At 45.6% G+C, this 17,090-nt stretch overlaps 1 protein-coding gene across 4 annotated transcripts in view; it reads left to right on the forward strand.

The window, feature by feature from the left end:
- Positions 1-17,090, forward strand: part of UBR4 (ubiquitin protein ligase E3 component n-recognin 4) — a 130,718-nt gene that overhangs the window by 42,929 nt on the left and 70,699 nt on the right. For all 4 annotated transcript variants that reach the window (XM_066270272.1, XM_066270271.1, XM_066270270.1 and 1 more), the window contains exons 28-46: positions 715-872; positions 2,052-2,261; positions 3,416-3,517; positions 4,425-4,525; positions 4,770-4,968; positions 5,349-5,537; positions 5,961-6,024; positions 8,112-8,303; positions 9,048-9,118; positions 9,209-9,356; positions 9,780-10,007; positions 10,544-10,714; positions 11,740-11,922; positions 13,166-13,324; positions 13,641-13,793; positions 14,596-14,823; positions 15,140-15,297; positions 16,258-16,429; positions 16,680-16,881. In XM_066270272.1, the coding sequence (XP_066126369.1) occupies positions 715-872; positions 2,052-2,261; positions 3,416-3,517; positions 4,425-4,525; positions 4,770-4,968; positions 5,349-5,537; positions 5,961-6,024; positions 8,112-8,303; positions 9,048-9,118; positions 9,209-9,356; positions 9,780-10,007; positions 10,544-10,714; positions 11,740-11,922; positions 13,166-13,324; positions 13,641-13,793; positions 14,596-14,823; positions 15,140-15,297; positions 16,258-16,429; positions 16,680-16,881 (3,088 nt within the window). The remainder of the gene's footprint in view (positions 1-714; positions 873-2,051; positions 2,262-3,415; positions 3,518-4,424; positions 4,526-4,769; positions 4,969-5,348; positions 5,538-5,960; positions 6,025-8,111; positions 8,304-9,047; positions 9,119-9,208; positions 9,357-9,779; positions 10,008-10,543; positions 10,715-11,739; positions 11,923-13,165; positions 13,325-13,640; positions 13,794-14,595; positions 14,824-15,139; positions 15,298-16,257; positions 16,430-16,679; positions 16,882-17,090) is intronic.

The raw sequence follows: 17,090 nt of genomic DNA on the forward strand, positions 1-17,090 counted from the left end.
TATTCTGTTATTAACAGTTCTTTGGAAAGCCAACTATTATAATCGTATTATCCCTGGTTTGTCATTGTGAGCTCAGTTTACATTACCTGGAGCTATAGGAGAAGGATAAGTAAAATATTTATAATGGAGACCCAGGCGCACTGTGAAATCCAGAACCTTCTCAGTTATTGGAGATAGTTTTCTTGTTGAATGTACAGTTGACCCTTGAACAACATGGGTTTGAAATGTGCATGCAGGTCTGCTTATAGGTAGATTTTTCAGTTGACCTGTGCAGTTCAATCCGGCGTTGTTCAAGGATCTGTTCTGGAGTTGGGCTCCCATATATGTGGAGGGCTGACTGTAGTTACATGCAGAATTTTGACTGCATGGGAGGTCAGCGCCCCTATCCTTCAGGTTGGTCAAGGGTCAACAATAATATATTCTAAATATTTGGAAAGTGATATTGTGTATCTTAACTTTGTACTAACTAAATTTTAACTTCAACTTTTAAAATTTTTAATTAACTTTGTACTTACTAAAATTTGCTAGCTGCTTCCTCTACTCCATCCTGCTTTCCTTCCCAGGATGAGTAGTAGTGTGCACCGAGTAGAGCCATCACCTGTAAACCTCAACAGGCCTTAGTTTTTTGTGAGCTTGGTTTCTTTTTTGCACACGTGAGAATTGTATCCTGGTTAGTAGATGGCCTGTTCATTTGTGTTTTTTGCCTCCATTCAGCGAAATGCCTTTGCCAATGACACCATCCCTTCAGAGAGTTACATCAGCGCTGTGCAGGCTGCTCACCTGGGGACCCTTTGTGGCCAAAGTCTGCCCCTGGCTGCTTCCCTGAAGCACACCCTTCTCTCACTGGTCAGGTTGACTGGAGATCTTATTGTGTGAGTACCTGCTGCGTAGCCCGAAGTGCTCTCTACACCTGTATTCTGTCATTGCTGAAGAAAGGCACGGCTTTTTATTAAAAATAACTCCATAGTGATGCTTTCACACCTGCTTCTGCAGCGGAGAGCCTGTTGCTGCAGAGCAGAGTACGAGCGTGCACCTGGAATGACTTTAACCGAGTTCTGAAGGGCAGCAGAGCACCTCCTCCCCTTTCTGTGTAGTGTTTTTTCGTAAAGGCATGCTGGCTTTAGATCACACTGGGATTTGGAGGTGCTTTGGGTTTAAATTTTAAGGTGACAGTGATATATTTGAAATATGTTTCTCCAGAATCATTGCTGGGGGTAGACATTGCCATTTGGGGATTCAGGCAGGCCACAGAGGGACTATTTTGTCTTCCTATATGTAGGTCATGAGTAAAGTCCTATATATCACATCGACTTGAAAGCAATCCAGACTCCTGGTAATTCTTTTAGAAAAGTTATCTGGAATGGGTTACTAGCTTAGGTTTTAGTTGACTATCTTTTCTGAATATTAAAATATATCTTATTGGGCCCTGGTCGGTTTGCTCAGTGGTAGAGCGTCGGCCTGGCATGCGGAAGTCCCGGGTTCGATTCCCGGCCAGGGCACACAGGAGAGGCGCCCATCTGCTTCTCCACCCCTCCCCCTCTCTTTCCTCTCTCTCTCTTCCCCTCCCGCAGCCGAAGCTCCATTGGAGCAAAAGATGGCCTGGGTGCTGGGGATAGCTCCTTGGCCTCTGCCCCAGGCGCTAGAGTGGCTCTGGTCGTGACAGAGCTACGCCCCAGATGAGCAGAGCATCGCCCCCTGGTGGGCGTGCCGGGTGGATCCCGGTCGGGCGCATGCGGGAGTCTAACTGCCTCCCCATTTCCAGCTTCAGAAAAGTACAAAATATATCTTATTGTTTTAATAAATGAACTTTTCATATGCAAATGAGTTGTGCTTCTGATATAAAAGTGAAAAAAAAGAATATGAAATTGTGTAATTGTACCTATGTAAAAAAAACTATCAAGGGAAAAAAGGCTGGAATAAAAGCCCTTCCCCACAATAATGGTTGACTTGCTCCTCCCTCTGCCCTCTGCCACCTGCCTTTAGAGGAGTATATTCAGTCTTTTGGGGGAGTACGTATAGTCACTTACTTGGTTCCATTTTCTTTGTTGAAGTTGGTCCGATGAGATGAACCCACCACAGGTAATTCGGACTTTGCTTCCCCTTCTGTTGGAGTCGAGCACAGAGAGTGTCGCAGAGATCAGCAGCAACTCCCTGGAGCGCATCCTGGGCCCGGCGGAGTCGGATGAGTTCTTGGCTCGTGTGTATGAAAAGCTGATAACTGGTTGTTACAACATTCTGGCCAATCATGCAGATCCCAATAGGTGAGACTGACTGTGGGTCCCTGTGGCCTACTGCTGTCAGTAGAATGTGTCAACACTGGCTGTTTTATCAATAGCTTCTTTGCTTTATAACAGAAAGTTCTGTACTTGGGCACATTTTGTGTTCTTGTGGACATGCATGAAGGGTTATTTAGAATTCTCTTTTGTGATTTATACATAGAATAAACATTAAGAAAATGAAAGGCTTAAATGTCAGATTTGGACACTTGAACTTTAGATGTTTAGCAAATGCTGTACTAGGTGTGATGAAGTGTACAAAGAAACTAATAAAATTTTTAATATTTTTGTTACCTTGCTTCTGAGATGAGTGCTCAGGGGAATTAGGTAGTTTTATAGCATTGTTTGACTTTGATAATTGTTGATGTGGGTGAGCCATAAAGAACAGCTAAGCAAGTTGTAGTTTTACCCCACTGAGAACTGTGTAAATAAAGGGTCTAAATATTGGGATCTCCTTACTTTATGCACACGGGGTCGGGAACCTATGGCTCGCAGACAAATCTTTAATAAAATAATAACATTAAAAATATAAAACATTCTTATGTATTACAATCCATTCATTTCCTACTGCTCATGTTCATGGTTCTGGGTGGCTGGAGCCAATCACAGCTGTCCTCTGGGAAAACACCAGATTTTTATTGGATAATGCATAAGGTACACGGGTCATTGTATGGTATGGCTGTCACGGAATTACATTTTAAAATATGTGGCATTCATGGCTCTCTCAACCAAAAAGATTCCCAACCCCTGCTTTATGTTGTTGAGGAAACCAGGTTTTTATCATGGACTCCCCCCATTCTCCTTTCCACTCCCCTCCCCTGCTCTCCCCTTTCCTCCTTTCCCTTTCCTTCCTTCTCTCCTTCCATAACCGCAAAGATCCTTTGTACTCTTAGCCATTGATTACATCGGTTATCTCAGATTTTAGGGATGTCTTTTGTTTTATTACAGTTTAAATTATCAAATATTTATTGAGCACTAATTGTGTGCTAGGCTTTATGCTAAATTTTGACAAGACAAAATTGAATATTATCCTCATAATACTATAGTTATAAACAAACTTCAGGCTTTTAAAAATTAGGATTAGGAGGACATTGAAACAGACCTTCTTTTGGTAGTTGATTTTTCTTTTTGATCCTCAGTGGCCTGGATGAATCCATCTTGGAGGAGTGTCTCCAATATTTGGAAAAGCAGCTGGAAAGCAGCCAGGCTCGTAAAGCCATGGAGGAATTCTTCTCTGATAGGTGAGCTGTATTTTATTCAGTGAACATTGTTTTTAAAGATTTATTTTTTTTGTATTTTTCTGAAGTTGGAAATGGGGAGGCAGTCAGACTCCTGCATGCGCCCTACCGGGATCCACCCGGCATGCCCACCAGGGGGCGATGCTCTGCCCATCTGGGGCGTCGCTCTGCTGCAACCAGAGCCATTCTAGCACCTGAGGTGGAGGCCACAGAGCCATCCTCAGCGCCCGGGCAAACTTTGCTCGAATGGAGCCTTGGCTGTGGGAGGGGAAGAGAGAGACAGAAAGGAAGGAGAAGGGATGGGGTGGAGAAACAGATGGGTGCTTCTCCTGTGTGCCCTGGCCGGGAATCAAGCCTGGGACTCCCGCACACCAGGCCAACGCTCTACCACTGAGCCAACTGGCCAGGGCCTAAAGATTTTATTTATTGATCTTTAGAAAGAGAGGGAAGAGAGAAAGAGAAGCATCAGCTCAGACTTTCGTTGTTCATTGATTGCTTCACTTTCATTGTTCATTGATTGCTTCTCATATATGCCTTGACCAGCAAGCCTAGGGTTTCGAACCAGTGACCTCCGTGTTCTGGGTCAACACTCTGTCCACAGCACCACCACAGGCGAGGCATCAGTGAACATTTTTTTTAATGCCTCCTGTAAGCCAGGAGCTGTCTGTTGTCTTAGGTATTCTCTCTCAGGGAATACTTAAGGACTGCTTAGGTGTACAGACAGCACCTCGGAGAGGACCTAGGTTAATTGCTGACTCCTTGAGGTTATTGCTGAGTAGTTGATTTCATGAACACCTTGTGTTGCTGACTCACAAATGACCAGTTCCCCTAAAGGAGATGAGATTGTAAAGACATAGAAACAGATGGCTTAATGTGGTTCTTTCTCTCTTTTCCTCTTCCTGCCTCCTAGTGGAGAACTTGTGCAGATCATGATGGCAACAGCTAATGAGAACCTCTCTGCTAAATTCTGTAACCGAGTTTTGAAATTCTTCACCAAACTCTTCCAGCTGAGTGAGTGAGAGCTCTTATTAATCTTCTCATGGGAACATTAATGTCCAGCTAATGCTGTGTATCTCTTCTGCGGGTGGAATGACAGCATGAAAATACTTGCAAGTAGAGAGAATCTCTCTGAGAAAGTTTGGAAGGAAGATGAAAACTTGCTTGAAGCCTTCCTTTTTCCTGGCTCACAATTTGTGCCTTCCTTCCCTCCCCCCTGCCCTGCTTCGCTGACCTTGGCCTCTCCATCTGTCCCCAGCTGAGAAGAGCCCCAACCCGAGCCTCCTGCATCTCTGTGGCTCGCTGGCCCAGCTGGCCTGTGTGGAGCCTGTGCGGCTCCAGGCCTGGCTCACCCGCATGACCGCATCACCCCCCAAAGATTCCGATCAGCTGGATATGATTCAGGAGAACCGGCAGCTGCTGCAGTTACTGACTACGTACATTGTTCGGGAAAACAGGTAGAACAATTGCATTTATGTCATGCTGCCCTAAAGACTCCAGAAATTGGTGGAGAGCTGTTGTAGCTGTCTTTCCTTCAGGCACCAGTCAGTATTTGCAGCGATTCCGTAGCTCTTTTCACTGGAGTTAGGAATCTTGTAGAGCTCCTTGATCTTTCCTGTGGAGAGAAAAACTTTTGCGATGGCTTGACCTGTTGGTTATAACATAGGTGAAAGTTTTGTGCTCTGGTAGCTCAAATCCAAGGTATATATAGTCATGTATATATATATATATATAATGTTTAATTTAAAACTTCCTTTAATTACTCATACAAATTTAGAGGTACATGGAATCAGATTCCTGTTGGTTACTCACCAATTTGCTGTTTCTTTTCTACCAGCCAAGTCGGGGAAGGTGTGTGTGCTGTGCTTCTGGGTACCCTGATCCCAATGGCAACAGAGATGCTGGCCAACGGTGATGGAACTGGTTTCCCTGAACTCATGGTGGTGATGGCCACCCTGGCCAGTGCAGGTCAAGGTGCCGGCCATCTTCAGCTTCATAATGCTGCTGTGGACTGGCTAAGCAGATGGTAAGATGATGAAATTGGAGGAACCCATCTGTAGGTTACAACAGTGCTGGTAAATAAAAGGGGGACAAATAATTGCAGGTTATTTTCTTTGTAGCTCAGAGTCAGTATAAAAGAAACTTGAATTCTTACTTTTTTATTAGGGATTGAGGGAGTAGCCAGTAGCTCTGTTCACTTTAGACTTAAATCTTCATGGTTTTCTTAGTAGGGTTTCTTGTTCATTGTTCCCAGGACAGGTCTTGGGGAAAGTGTACCCAATGTCAGTGATCAGGCCAGAGCACCCAAACCTCTGATTATCTACAGTTTCCTAAGAATGCCTTTGTGTCACGGGTGGCCACAAATTGATGGAAAATTTATGAGATGCTTCCTTTCTTTGGCCCATCTGATTTTGTGTCCCCCCCCCTCCCTTTTTTTCCTTTGGGATAGCAAGAAATACCTGTCTCAGAAGAATGTGGTTGAAAAACTGAATGCCAATGTAATGCATGGAAAGGTAAGAAAAGTGAGAGGTGACAACAGTTAGGAAGGGTTGATTGATTCCATTTATGGTCAGGTGGCAGTCTCTCCTTTCTATTTGCCTCTGTCCCTGACCAGCCTTCATAGGATAAGGCTACAGCAGGGGTCCCCAAACTACGGCCCCCTAAGGCCATTTATCCGGCCCCGCCGCACTTCCGGAAGGGGCACCTCTTTCATTGGTGGTCAGTGAGAGGAGCATAGTTCCCATTGAAATACTGGTCAGTTTGTTGATTTAAATTTACTTGTTCTTTATTTTAAATATTGTATTTGTTCCCGTTTTGTCTTTTTACTTTAAAATAAGATATGTGCAGTGTGCATAGGGATTTGTTCATAGTTTTTTTATAGTCCGGCCCTCCAATGGTCTGAGGGACAGTGAACTGGCTCCCTGTGTAAAAAGTTTGGGGACCCCTGGGCTACAGTCTCAAAGACCTACGGTGTGTAGTTGCTCACTGTGTGCCCTCAGGCATCTTTTGAGTGGCAAGAAGGGATTGGAAGGAAATATTCTGGCAAACAAGCATCCACCAGGATCCTTCTTAAAACATAGTGACTTCCAGTTGTCCTTAGATACTGATATGTATGAAAACTGTCCTTGCTCCTCATCGGGACTGTATGCTCTGAGTAGGTGCTGTGTGGGGGTGCAGACCACCTCTTCAGCTCCAGTTTGGGTGTTAGAACCATTGCTTTGCCTGAGAGTCACGGTGCTGAGAAAAAAGGTTTGAAACCGACAGAACTCTTGCACTTGGGCATCCCCTCACCTCTCAATTCATAGACGTGACATCGGTGCTAAGAACAGATAACTGGCCCTTCAAACGTACCACAGCACTATTTATTTATCCCTCTTTTCCTTAAAAAGATTTTATTTATTTATTTATTTATTTTAGAGAGGAAGGGGGGGGGAGAAAGAGAGAGAGAAAGAGAAAGAAATAGCAATAATGTTCTGCTTATTTAAGCATTCATTGTATGTGCCCTGACTGGATCAAACCCACAACCTTAGCATATCAGGACAACTCTCTAACCCACTGAGCTACCTGGCCAGGGCCTCCCTCTTTTCTTGCTAATCTTTATCCTTTCAGCTTTGAACTGTCAGAGTGCAGAGTGAGGAATTAAGACATTGGAGGCTTTGGTGCTGTTTTATTTTGTTTTGTTTTGTTTACTTATTTGTTTATTTATTTTTATTTTAGTGAGAGGAGGGGAGGCAGAGACAGACTCTTGTATGTGCCCCGACCAGGATCCACCTGGCAAGCCCACTAAGGGGTGATGCTCTGCCTATCTGAGTCCCTTGCTTCCTTGCAACTGGAGCCATTTTTTAGAGCCTGAGGCAGAGGCCATGGAGTCATCCTCAGTGCCTGGGGCCAACTCACTCCAGTCGAGCCATGGCTGCAGGAGGAGAGGGGAAGAGAAAGATGGAGGGAGAGAGAGAGAGAGAAGTGAGAAGGGGGGGAGGGATAGAGAAGCAGATGGGTGCTTCTTCTATCTCTGTGTGCCCTGGTCAGAAATTGAACCCAGGACATCCACACACCAGGCCAGTGCTCTACCAACCAGCCAGGGCCCACTGTTGGGTTTTTTAGGCAAGCACGAACTACCTGCAATAGGTTGCTGGAAATTTTTTCACTTGCTCTCTTTAGCAGTACCTTCTCTAGTACATTGACTTAACACCCAGTAATTTAAATGTCTTTCACTAGTGGTTAGAAACGTGCCAATGGTAGAAAAAAATGCTAATGAGAGCCTAATCACACTTTTAGTCTAGTCCTTTCTTAAATAATTTTTATCATTTTTCTCCCTTTTCCTAATTTTAGTTTTGTTTCATTTAATAAGATTTTGTAAAGACTTATCTTTGTGCTTAAGAATAAATGATTGATTACACAGTAATTCAGTACAATTTATTGACCAGGTACATGTAGTCATGGTGCAAAGAGTTGGGAAAATGGATAATTAAAACATATTTTTTGCTTTTATAACATTCTCTGAAATGGATTATTGAGAAAAACTTGAGAGAACACTGTTTACATAATAACAAAACAAGAAGCACCAAGGTTCCCATGGTATGGTGGTCTTCTCTTACAGCATGTAGTAGTCCTGGAGTGCACATGCCATATCATGTCTTACTTGGCTGATGTCACCAATGCGCTGAGCCAGAGTAATGGCCAAGGCCCAAGTCACCTCTCAGTGGATGGGGAAGAGCGGGCCATTGAGGTGGACTCAGACTGGGTGGAGGAGCTGGCAGTGGAAGAGGAAGACTCCCAGGCTGAGGATTCAGTAAGTACCAAGTAATCGCCGTGGTAACCCAGGGTAGTTCCTGACTGGCACTTGCAGAGCTCACGCTAACAAGCCCTTGGCCTTCTCCCAGCCCTGTGAGCTTCAAGCTGTTTGCGGTCCTTCCTGCTTTCTGCCAGCCTACGTGACTGATGCCAGTCTGTTTCTCCAGGCCTGCAGAGCAAGCTGGAGGGACCTATCTCTTGGGGAAAGGACTGTTCAATAAGCATATGCCTTTCCCATCCAGAGTCAGTTATCCTCCTAGTCCTTAGTTTTTGCATCCAAAATGGTAGTTTCAGGCATGAATTCTCCACGGGAATGGTGTGAGTGGTGTGAGCTCCCTTGTAGACAAAGCATAAGATTTCTTTTTTTCTTTAATTTTTTTATTTATTGATTTTAGAGAGCAAAGAAGGGAGAGATAGAGAAGCATCAATTTGTTGTCCCAATTATTTATGTACTTGTTGGTTGATTCTTACATGTGCCCTGACTGGGGATTAAACCTGCAACCTTAATGTATCAGGATGATGCTCTAACCAGCTGAGCTAAAAATCCAGGGAGATTTCTCTTTTTCTTAACCATAGAACTCTTAAGGTTTTACCTGTAATTGTAGCTCATTTATACCTGCAAGCCATTTTCAGTTGAAGTAGGTTTCTACACATCATTTATGAGTCACTATTTACATAGATTGTGTTTTTGTGGGTGTCTGGAAGGATAGATTTCTGATTAAAGGACTTACTATCTTTGAAGGATGAAGATTCTCTTTGCAATAAACTCTGCACTTTTACCATCACTCAGAAAGAGTTCATGAACCAGCATTGGTAAGAATAGCTCTTCCTTTTAGTTGAGGATTTGCCAGGCCTTGATTGTTGGGACTTCTGGGCTCATTTGCTGGTTCTGGTTCTTTGTAGGTACCACTGCCACACCTGCAAAATGGTTGATGGGGTGGGTGTGTGCACAGTGTGTGCCAAGGTGTGCCACAAGGATCACGAGATTTCCTATGCCAAGTATGGATCCTTCTTCTGTGACTGTGGAGCCAAGGAGGATGGCAGCTGCTTGGTGAGAGATTAGCCCGTTCAGTGGGCTAAAAGGGTGACTTGTTAGTAGCATAAGAATGCTTAAGCCAAACGGGGAAATTCTCGTGTCACTTTCATGGTGACCTAGGTCTAGGAGTAAATTCTGATTCTATCACTGATCATGACTTAAGCACTTCACTTAGCATTTAGAACTTGCAGGGTCATTGGAGATCTTGCAGTTTTCTTCTCAGACTCTCTCCAGAATTTTAGTTGTAATCAAGACCTGTTAACTGTGTAAGTTTTAGATACTAGGTGAAGACCATGAAGATTAGGATCTGGATCTTTGGATATTATTTAAGTAGTTGGCTGATTTCTCCTTAGGGTCAGGTTTTCCTCCAAGACCTCAGGCAGTATTTCACCAGTGCATATGGCAAGAGCTTAGACCTCTGATGTTCTCTGTCCCCAGGCGCTCGTGAAGCGAACACCTAGCAGTGGCATGAGCTCCACCATGAAGGAGTCAGCATTTCAGAGTGAACCCAGGGTTTCAGAGAGCCTGGTGCGCCACACCAACACGTCCCCAGCCGACAAGGCCAAAGTCGCCACCAGCGATGGCAAGGGCACTGACGAGGAGAAGCCCAAGAAGAGCAGCCTGTGCCGCACTGTGGAGGGCTGCCGGGAGGAGCTGCAGAGCCAGGTGCACCCCGGTCCTGAGCCATGGCCCTCTCTCTGAATTGACTCATTCCCTGGTGTGACTACGAATGGCGTGCATTGTCAGTCATGTCTGACAGGGAAGGGTGATCACTGAGGAGCATTGAGGGGGTTGTGGGCGGGTCTGTTTTGGTTGTGTAATGCACGAGAGCACCCTTTCTTGGCCAGGGTTTCTCTTCTGAAGTACAGAATACATGTAAAACATAATTTGAGTGATTATTTTCTCAATTTTTTCAAGGATGGTACATAACTCAAACCATTCTAGTTTCACAGGAGGGAAGTTAACTAATGCGTGATGAACGTGATCGAACATTCGGTATCAGGGAGACTCCTGGTTTAGAAAGATTGCTCTAGAGTTAGGAACAGTAGTGTACTGACTGGCATCAAGTCCAGTATTGAGAGAACAGGCTGACTCCATAGTGGATCCTGAGGGTTGATCCTGGCGAGATTAGTATGATGAGTATGACCCATTATGTTTCTGTCTTTTTTTTTTTTTCATTTGTGTATTTGGATTTTTCTCAGGCCAATTTCTCCTTCGCTCCTCTCGTGTTAGACATGCTCAATTTCCTAATGGACGCCATTCAGACCAACTTTCAGCAGGCGTCCGCCGTGGGTAGCAGCAGCCGGGCTCAGCAGGCCCTCCGTGAGCTGCATACGGTGGACAAGGTGGTTGAGATGACAGACCAGCTCATGGTGAGTGTGCCAGGGTCAGGGAACCGAGGTGCATAGTATGCCAGGGACTCTTAACAAATATCCCCAGCATGGCTGATCCCTGATCGCTTAGAACTTAGAACCTAAGATACGTGACATTCGATGTGTTTTCTGAAGAAGTTGTTCGGAGTAAGTCCCCTTTCTGTTCATGTAAATATATGAACCAAGACATGAGGATCTTTGTTTGGAGGCAGTTTTCATACCAACTTCTGCCGTTTGTAAGATAGAAAACCTCCTTATTGTGTCTTTTCCCCTAAGGGTGACCTGGCTTTCAGAAATAATGTTTGTCCTCTAGTTCTTCATGTGACATGGGCGATACATTGTAAGTCATTGTCCACTTTCAAGCTTAAGCTCAGCACTGGCTGTAGGACTCCTGGTGGGGGGGCTTTCTGGCCTCTAGCGGAGGGTAACAGGAAATGCAGGGATAGCAGGGCACAGGACTCGGTCTCAGGGTGACTACTTTTAAGGGAAAGTGCTCTCTTCGAGATCCACACACAGATGTGCACTCATATATTTGGGTATTTTACTAAAAATCAGAGCTTTACACAGTGGTTACACAGCACTGTAATGATGTTTCTGAACCCATGTCTTTACGTGCAAGGTTCCTGAATGTAAGGAGTATTAGACACTGGTCCAGTGTGTTTTCTTTATTCTCAAAACAAGCAAACAATTAACAGTCACACTTTTAGAGCATGTTTTTTAGACTTTTAGGTATTAAAGATGAAGCTACAAAATATTGGGATACTGAGAAAATGAGGGAAAGAATTCCATGGCATTATAACATTTTTTAAGAGTGAATGCTTTTTATTAATTAAATTTAGCTTTATGAAACATTTGCTACATTGTTCTTATTGGACTGACAATAATTTTACAAATTTGCCTGTGTCCATGGATGAGAGATTGGAATCCACTGCTTTGAATGAGCAAGCTGTAGTGTCTGAGTCACTTGAGAGTATGTGACTCCACTTGATCTCATTTACCACTCTCTCTGCTTGTCTCTTTGACAGGTGCCCACCTTGGGCTCCCAGGAAGGGGCCTTTGAGAACGTGCGCATGAATTACAGTGGTGACCAGGGCCAGACTATTCGACAGCTGATCAGTGCTCACGTGCTCAGACGGGTGGCGATGTGCGTGCTCTCCTCCCCGCATGGGCGCCGCCAGCATTTGGCGGTCAGCCATGAAAAAGGCAAGGTGGGTCTGCCAGTTCCTTTCCACTTGTTTTAAGTTGTATTTGTCTTCAGCGCTAAGGAAAATGGGTAGATGGCTGTGCTCAGGTTGGCCCTCTGGGAAAAAGTCTATCAATCTCTAAGAATGCTTAGGAACCATGCTCAGTGACCATTCTGTTTAAACCTTTAGTTACTTGATTAGACTTGGACCCAGTATGAGTAGAACAAAGACTGTTTCTAGTTAGTAAATTCCTACTCAAAACATATCCTTCCAGCCCCCAGGAAAAGTAATACCCAGCAGTTTCCTATGACAGCGTGACTCCCAGCCTTGCACAGTTTAGTCACTTTGGAAGCCATAAGGCAAGAGACAGTGTCACAGGAAGACTCAGTGCTCCTTAGTCTGTTCTTCCCTGCCCTCCCAACCTAAAGACATGGGAGTCTACTGTTATGCTATAGAACCAGCAGCAGGTGAGAGAGTGGAGGATTTCTTAACTCATGGTTTTCTGTATTCTGGCTTCTCCATCATCAGTAAAGTTCTTTTAACATTATCTTAAGTGAGAAACAAATCAGAGATATGAGTAGTTCTTAAAGCAGCCTGAAAATACTTTCAAAAACATTTCATAGTGGCCCTGGCCAGTTGCTCAGTGGTAGAGCATCAGCCCAGTATATGGATGTCCTGGGTTCAATTCCTGGTCAGGGCACAAGGAGAAGTGACCATCTGCTTCTCCACCCTTCCCCCTCTCTTTTCTCTCTATCTCTCTCCACTGGAGCAAGTTGGCCCCGGGCACTGAGGATGTCTCCATGGCCTTGCCTCCGGCACTAAAATGGCTCTGGCTGTAGTGGAGCAACACCCCAGATGGGCAGAGCATTGCCCCCTAGTGGGCTTGCCAGGTGGATCCGGTCGGGTGCATGCGGGAGTCTGTCTGACTGCCTCCCTGCTTCTCACTCATGAAAAATAAAATAATTTTTTCGTAGTAAACTAGAAAGGACATAGCACATGGGAATTTTTTACTTTTATGAACTGACTATATAGGATAAATTGGTTTTATTACTCATCTCTTTGGTTTTCACTAAAGGGAGGAAGTGAAAGATATTCTTTATGTTTCAGACAGGAGAAATGGAGGCTGATAGAGGTGTAGGATTTTCCTGAAAGGCTTGTCCACATTGAACACCCGCACACCAGTATCCCTATTGAAGGAGGTTTTGTTTTTGCAGTGTTGTCTGTGAAGACCAGGGTTAAGAATGAGTTGGTAACTTTCCCTTGGCAGATCACTGTTCTGCAGCTCTCTGCACTCTTGAAGCAAGCAGACTCCAGCAAGAGGAAGTTGACTCTGACCCGCCTGGCCTCTGCCCCGGTCCCCTTTACTGTCTTGAGCCTCACTGGGAATCCGTGCAAGGAGGACTACCTGGCTGTGTGTGGGCTGAAGGTAACAGTCTCGATCCAGGGTTCGTTACCTGGAGCTGTGGATCCTAGTTACCTCTCTCCTGTTCTCACCACTGCTTTCTCTTACTAGTTGTTGACGTTATACTTAAAAAGCATTAGAATGCAAAAGAAATCTCTCTCTGATTTTCTTCTGTTGTTTTTATGTTGGAATAATATTTGTATATTCTTAAAACCTGTTTCCTAGACAGTCTGAATACTGTCTGAAGACAGGGAATGTTAGGTTTTCCCCCCTAATACTACAGGAAACATTAGAACTCTGAAGCGATTTTGCTTCTTTCTGTTCCTTACACTGTGTGCAGGACTGCCACGTGCTGACCTTCAGTAGCTCCGGCTCCGTTTCAGATCACCTGGTGTTGCACCCCCAGTTGGCAACGGGGAACTTCATCATCAAAGCCGTGTGGTTACCTGGTTCACAGACTGAGTTAGCAATTGTCACTGCAGACTTTGTCAAGGTACCGTAGTAGCTCTTTGGTGATGTGGTCTGAAAGTGGTTTTGCTTTTAATTCCAGAATGTCTGGTCTGCATTCTGTGCTAGGTTTCTCCTGAGATTAAAGTTAAAAATCCTGGCCCTGGCCAATTTGCTCAGCGGTAGAGCGTTGGCCTGGCATGCGGGGGGACCCGGGTTCAATTCCCGGCCAGGGCACTTAGGAGAAGCGCCCATTTGCTTCTCCACCTCCCCTTCCTCTCTGTCTCTCTCTTCCCCTCCCGCAGCCAAGGCTCCATTGGAGCAAAGATGGCCCGGGCGCTGGGAATGGCTCCTTGGCCTCTGCCCCAGGCGCTAGAGTGGCTCTGGTCACGGCAGAGCATCGCCCCCTGGTGGGCAGAGCGTCGCCCCTGGTGGGCGTGCCAGGTGGATCCCGGTTGGGCGCATGTGGGAGTCTGTCTGACTGTCTCTCCCTGTTTCCAGCTTCAGAAAAATACAAAAATACAAAAAAAAAAAAAAGTTAAAAATCCTGATAGTTTGTTGCCTTTTGTTACATTACTAAGCAGGAGCTTTCTGTGAGTCGGCAACATGAAATCCATTCTAGTCCTGCCCCCACGGTACCAAGTGCACAGCTATTACTGTGCTTGTTACAGAATTGCTGATGTGTGTGTCTCCCCTCCTCATCCCTGAGCCAGAGTAAGAGCTACTTTATTCTTTATTCATGAGTGCCTAGCACTCACCAACGGAGGCTCTCTGGTTTACCAGGATAATTTGGAAGTGAAGTGCTAACAGATCTTACCTGGTTCATCTTTCTCCCTTCTGTTCTTCAGATTTATGACCTGTCTGTTGATGCCTTGAGTCCAACCTTCTACTTTCTCCTGCCAAGCTCAAAGATACGAGATGTTACCTTCCTCTTCAATGAGGAGGGAAAGAACATCATTGTTATAATGTCTTCAGCTGGGTACATCTATACCCAGCTCATGGAAGAGGCCAGCAGTGCCCAGCAGGGACCCTTCTATGTCACTAATGTCCTGGAAATCAACCATGAGGACCTGAAGGTTAGAGCACATGTTGCTGTTTTTTGCTATTCCCAATTTAATTAGCTTAGCAACTCTTCTGTTGTGGTTCTTGTTCTTTTTCTGTGTGCCTCTAACTTTTTACCTAATAGCAAAAACTCTTGTCCTCTAGGACAAAACTGATTGAACTTGGCGTTTCTTTATTTTCGTGTATATTTTAGATTTAGCCACAAGGATCTCATACTTAGACCATGAGGGGCTATAATCTTGATTTAAAACTAATAATCAGCAAGATGGAAAGCTGGTACCCAAGGCAACATGAGAAGTCAATGCAGATGTTGTGTCTTTGCCCTGACAGGACAGTAACAGCCAGGTAGCAGGTGGCGGCGTGTCTGTCTACTACTCCCACGTGTTGCAGATGCTGTTCTTCAGCTACTGTCAAGGCAAGTCGTTTGCAGCCACCATCAGCAGGATGACTCTGGAGGTGTTGCAGCTCTTCTCCATCAACATCAAAAGGTGGGAGTGAGCCCTAAACTTCGTAATGCCCGTGTTCAGTAGGCGCTCCACCTCCCGCCCATGTGCCGGTGTCCGTTAGGAATCTGGTGAAAAGTACCTTTCTCCACCGAGCCTTTTCCTTCCCTTCTGGGTGTCTTTACAACCAAGCAGCCTCCAGCACTGGCAGATGGGCTGTCTTCCTGGTTTATCCCCCATCTTGGAGACCCCAAGCTGTCAGAGGTAGTTGAGTGGCCACAGTTACTAAGAAGGAAAAACTATAGTCAAGGCAGCAAACTGGATTGTAATGTGATTACTGAGTTTTGAGAAAGGAGAATAAGTTTCTCCTAGACCACATGCAGTCATATGCTCTTTGAGTGGGCCTTCTGAGGGATTTACTGGTCATGGAACATGATGTGGTGGTGGGGCTTGGCTGGGGTTGGGGACAGAGCTTTCGTCAGGTTTCCAGGCAGCAGAGCTATGTGTGTGCTGCATGTTCTATTGAGGCAGGAGGAATAAGAGGTTTCGGATTTATATTCCCATTTTATCTGCTATGAAGAGCCATTCTAGCACTTTCTTTCTGGCCTCTGTTTTGGGAATTACCTGGTTTGGGCTGAAATAAAATAGCTACCATTCACATAATCCTTGAAGTGCTTGGAGATTCTCAATAGAACAGTGGGTCATCAGCCTTGGGCAGCTCCACAGCCCTGTGTAGTTGACAACCTTTAGGCATGTGGGATCACCTGCTCCCTCAGGGGAACGTGGCAGTGGATTCCTAGCCAGGACTCCTGCTCAGGGCACACACTGGGGCATGTGAGGGTATATACGTGGTTCGGAATAGATTGAGAATCCTGGATAATTGAGCCCCTGGACAAATAAGTATCTTGCTCTGGGAGTCAAGTATTGAGTAAGGAGCTTTAGGTCAAGGAAGACACTGGTCAATGGTGATTGACACCTAACTGTGGCAACTTTTGTTGTCTGTAGTTCCAATGGTGGCAGTAAGACGTCTCCTGCCCTTTGCCAGTGGTCTGAGGTGATGAACCACCCTGGCTTGGTGTGCTGTGTCCAGCAAACGACAGGGGTGCCACTGGTAGTGATGGTGAAACCAGACACTTTCCTTATTCAAGAGATCAAGACTCTTCCTGCTAAGGCCAAGGTCAGTGCCACATCCTCCCATCACTGAGCAGTCTGAACCAGGTCAAGATTTATTTGTGTGTTATGCTTCTTTCCCAGCTTTCAGTGGAGGTTGATTAAAGAATTTGGATCCATTCTTTCCTGGACGCCTGTGCCACCCTCCTGCAGCCCCGCAAATGACATGAAACCAGATGCTTCTCTGCCTCCTTCTCTCTGTAGGCTCTGATCTGTAGGTGTGGGAACTAACAACCTCCTTTGTCCCCTTGTCTTAGATCCAAGACATGGTCGCCATTCGGCATACGGCCTGCAACGAGCAGCAGCGGACCACGATGATCCTGCTGTGTGAGGACGGCAGCCTGCGCATTTACATGGCCAGTGTGGAGAGCACCTCCTACTGGCTGCAGCCGTCCCTGCAGCCCAGCAGCGTCATCAGCGTGATGAAGCCTGTTCGGAAACGCAAAACCACCACCATCAGTAAGGCCCTCCTTGGGACCAGTCAGGGACGGGAGTGGTGGTCTTCTAGATGGTGGCTTCGAGTAGCTGTCGGAAGGCCCTGTGAAGAATCAGTGACTGTCCTGCTGTCACGTTTTGTAAAGGCTAGGGATATGTGCTAGCTAATTTCCAAAAGGGGAGCCTAGTGTCCTGAGGCCCCTAGTGTTCTGTGTGGCTTTTAGAGACACAGT

Source organism: Saccopteryx bilineata, chromosome 3, assembly GCF_036850765.1.
Source record: "Saccopteryx bilineata isolate mSacBil1 chromosome 3, mSacBil1_pri_phased_curated, whole genome shotgun sequence".
Taxonomy (NCBI): Eukaryota; Metazoa; Chordata; class Mammalia; order Chiroptera; family Emballonuridae; genus Saccopteryx; species Saccopteryx bilineata.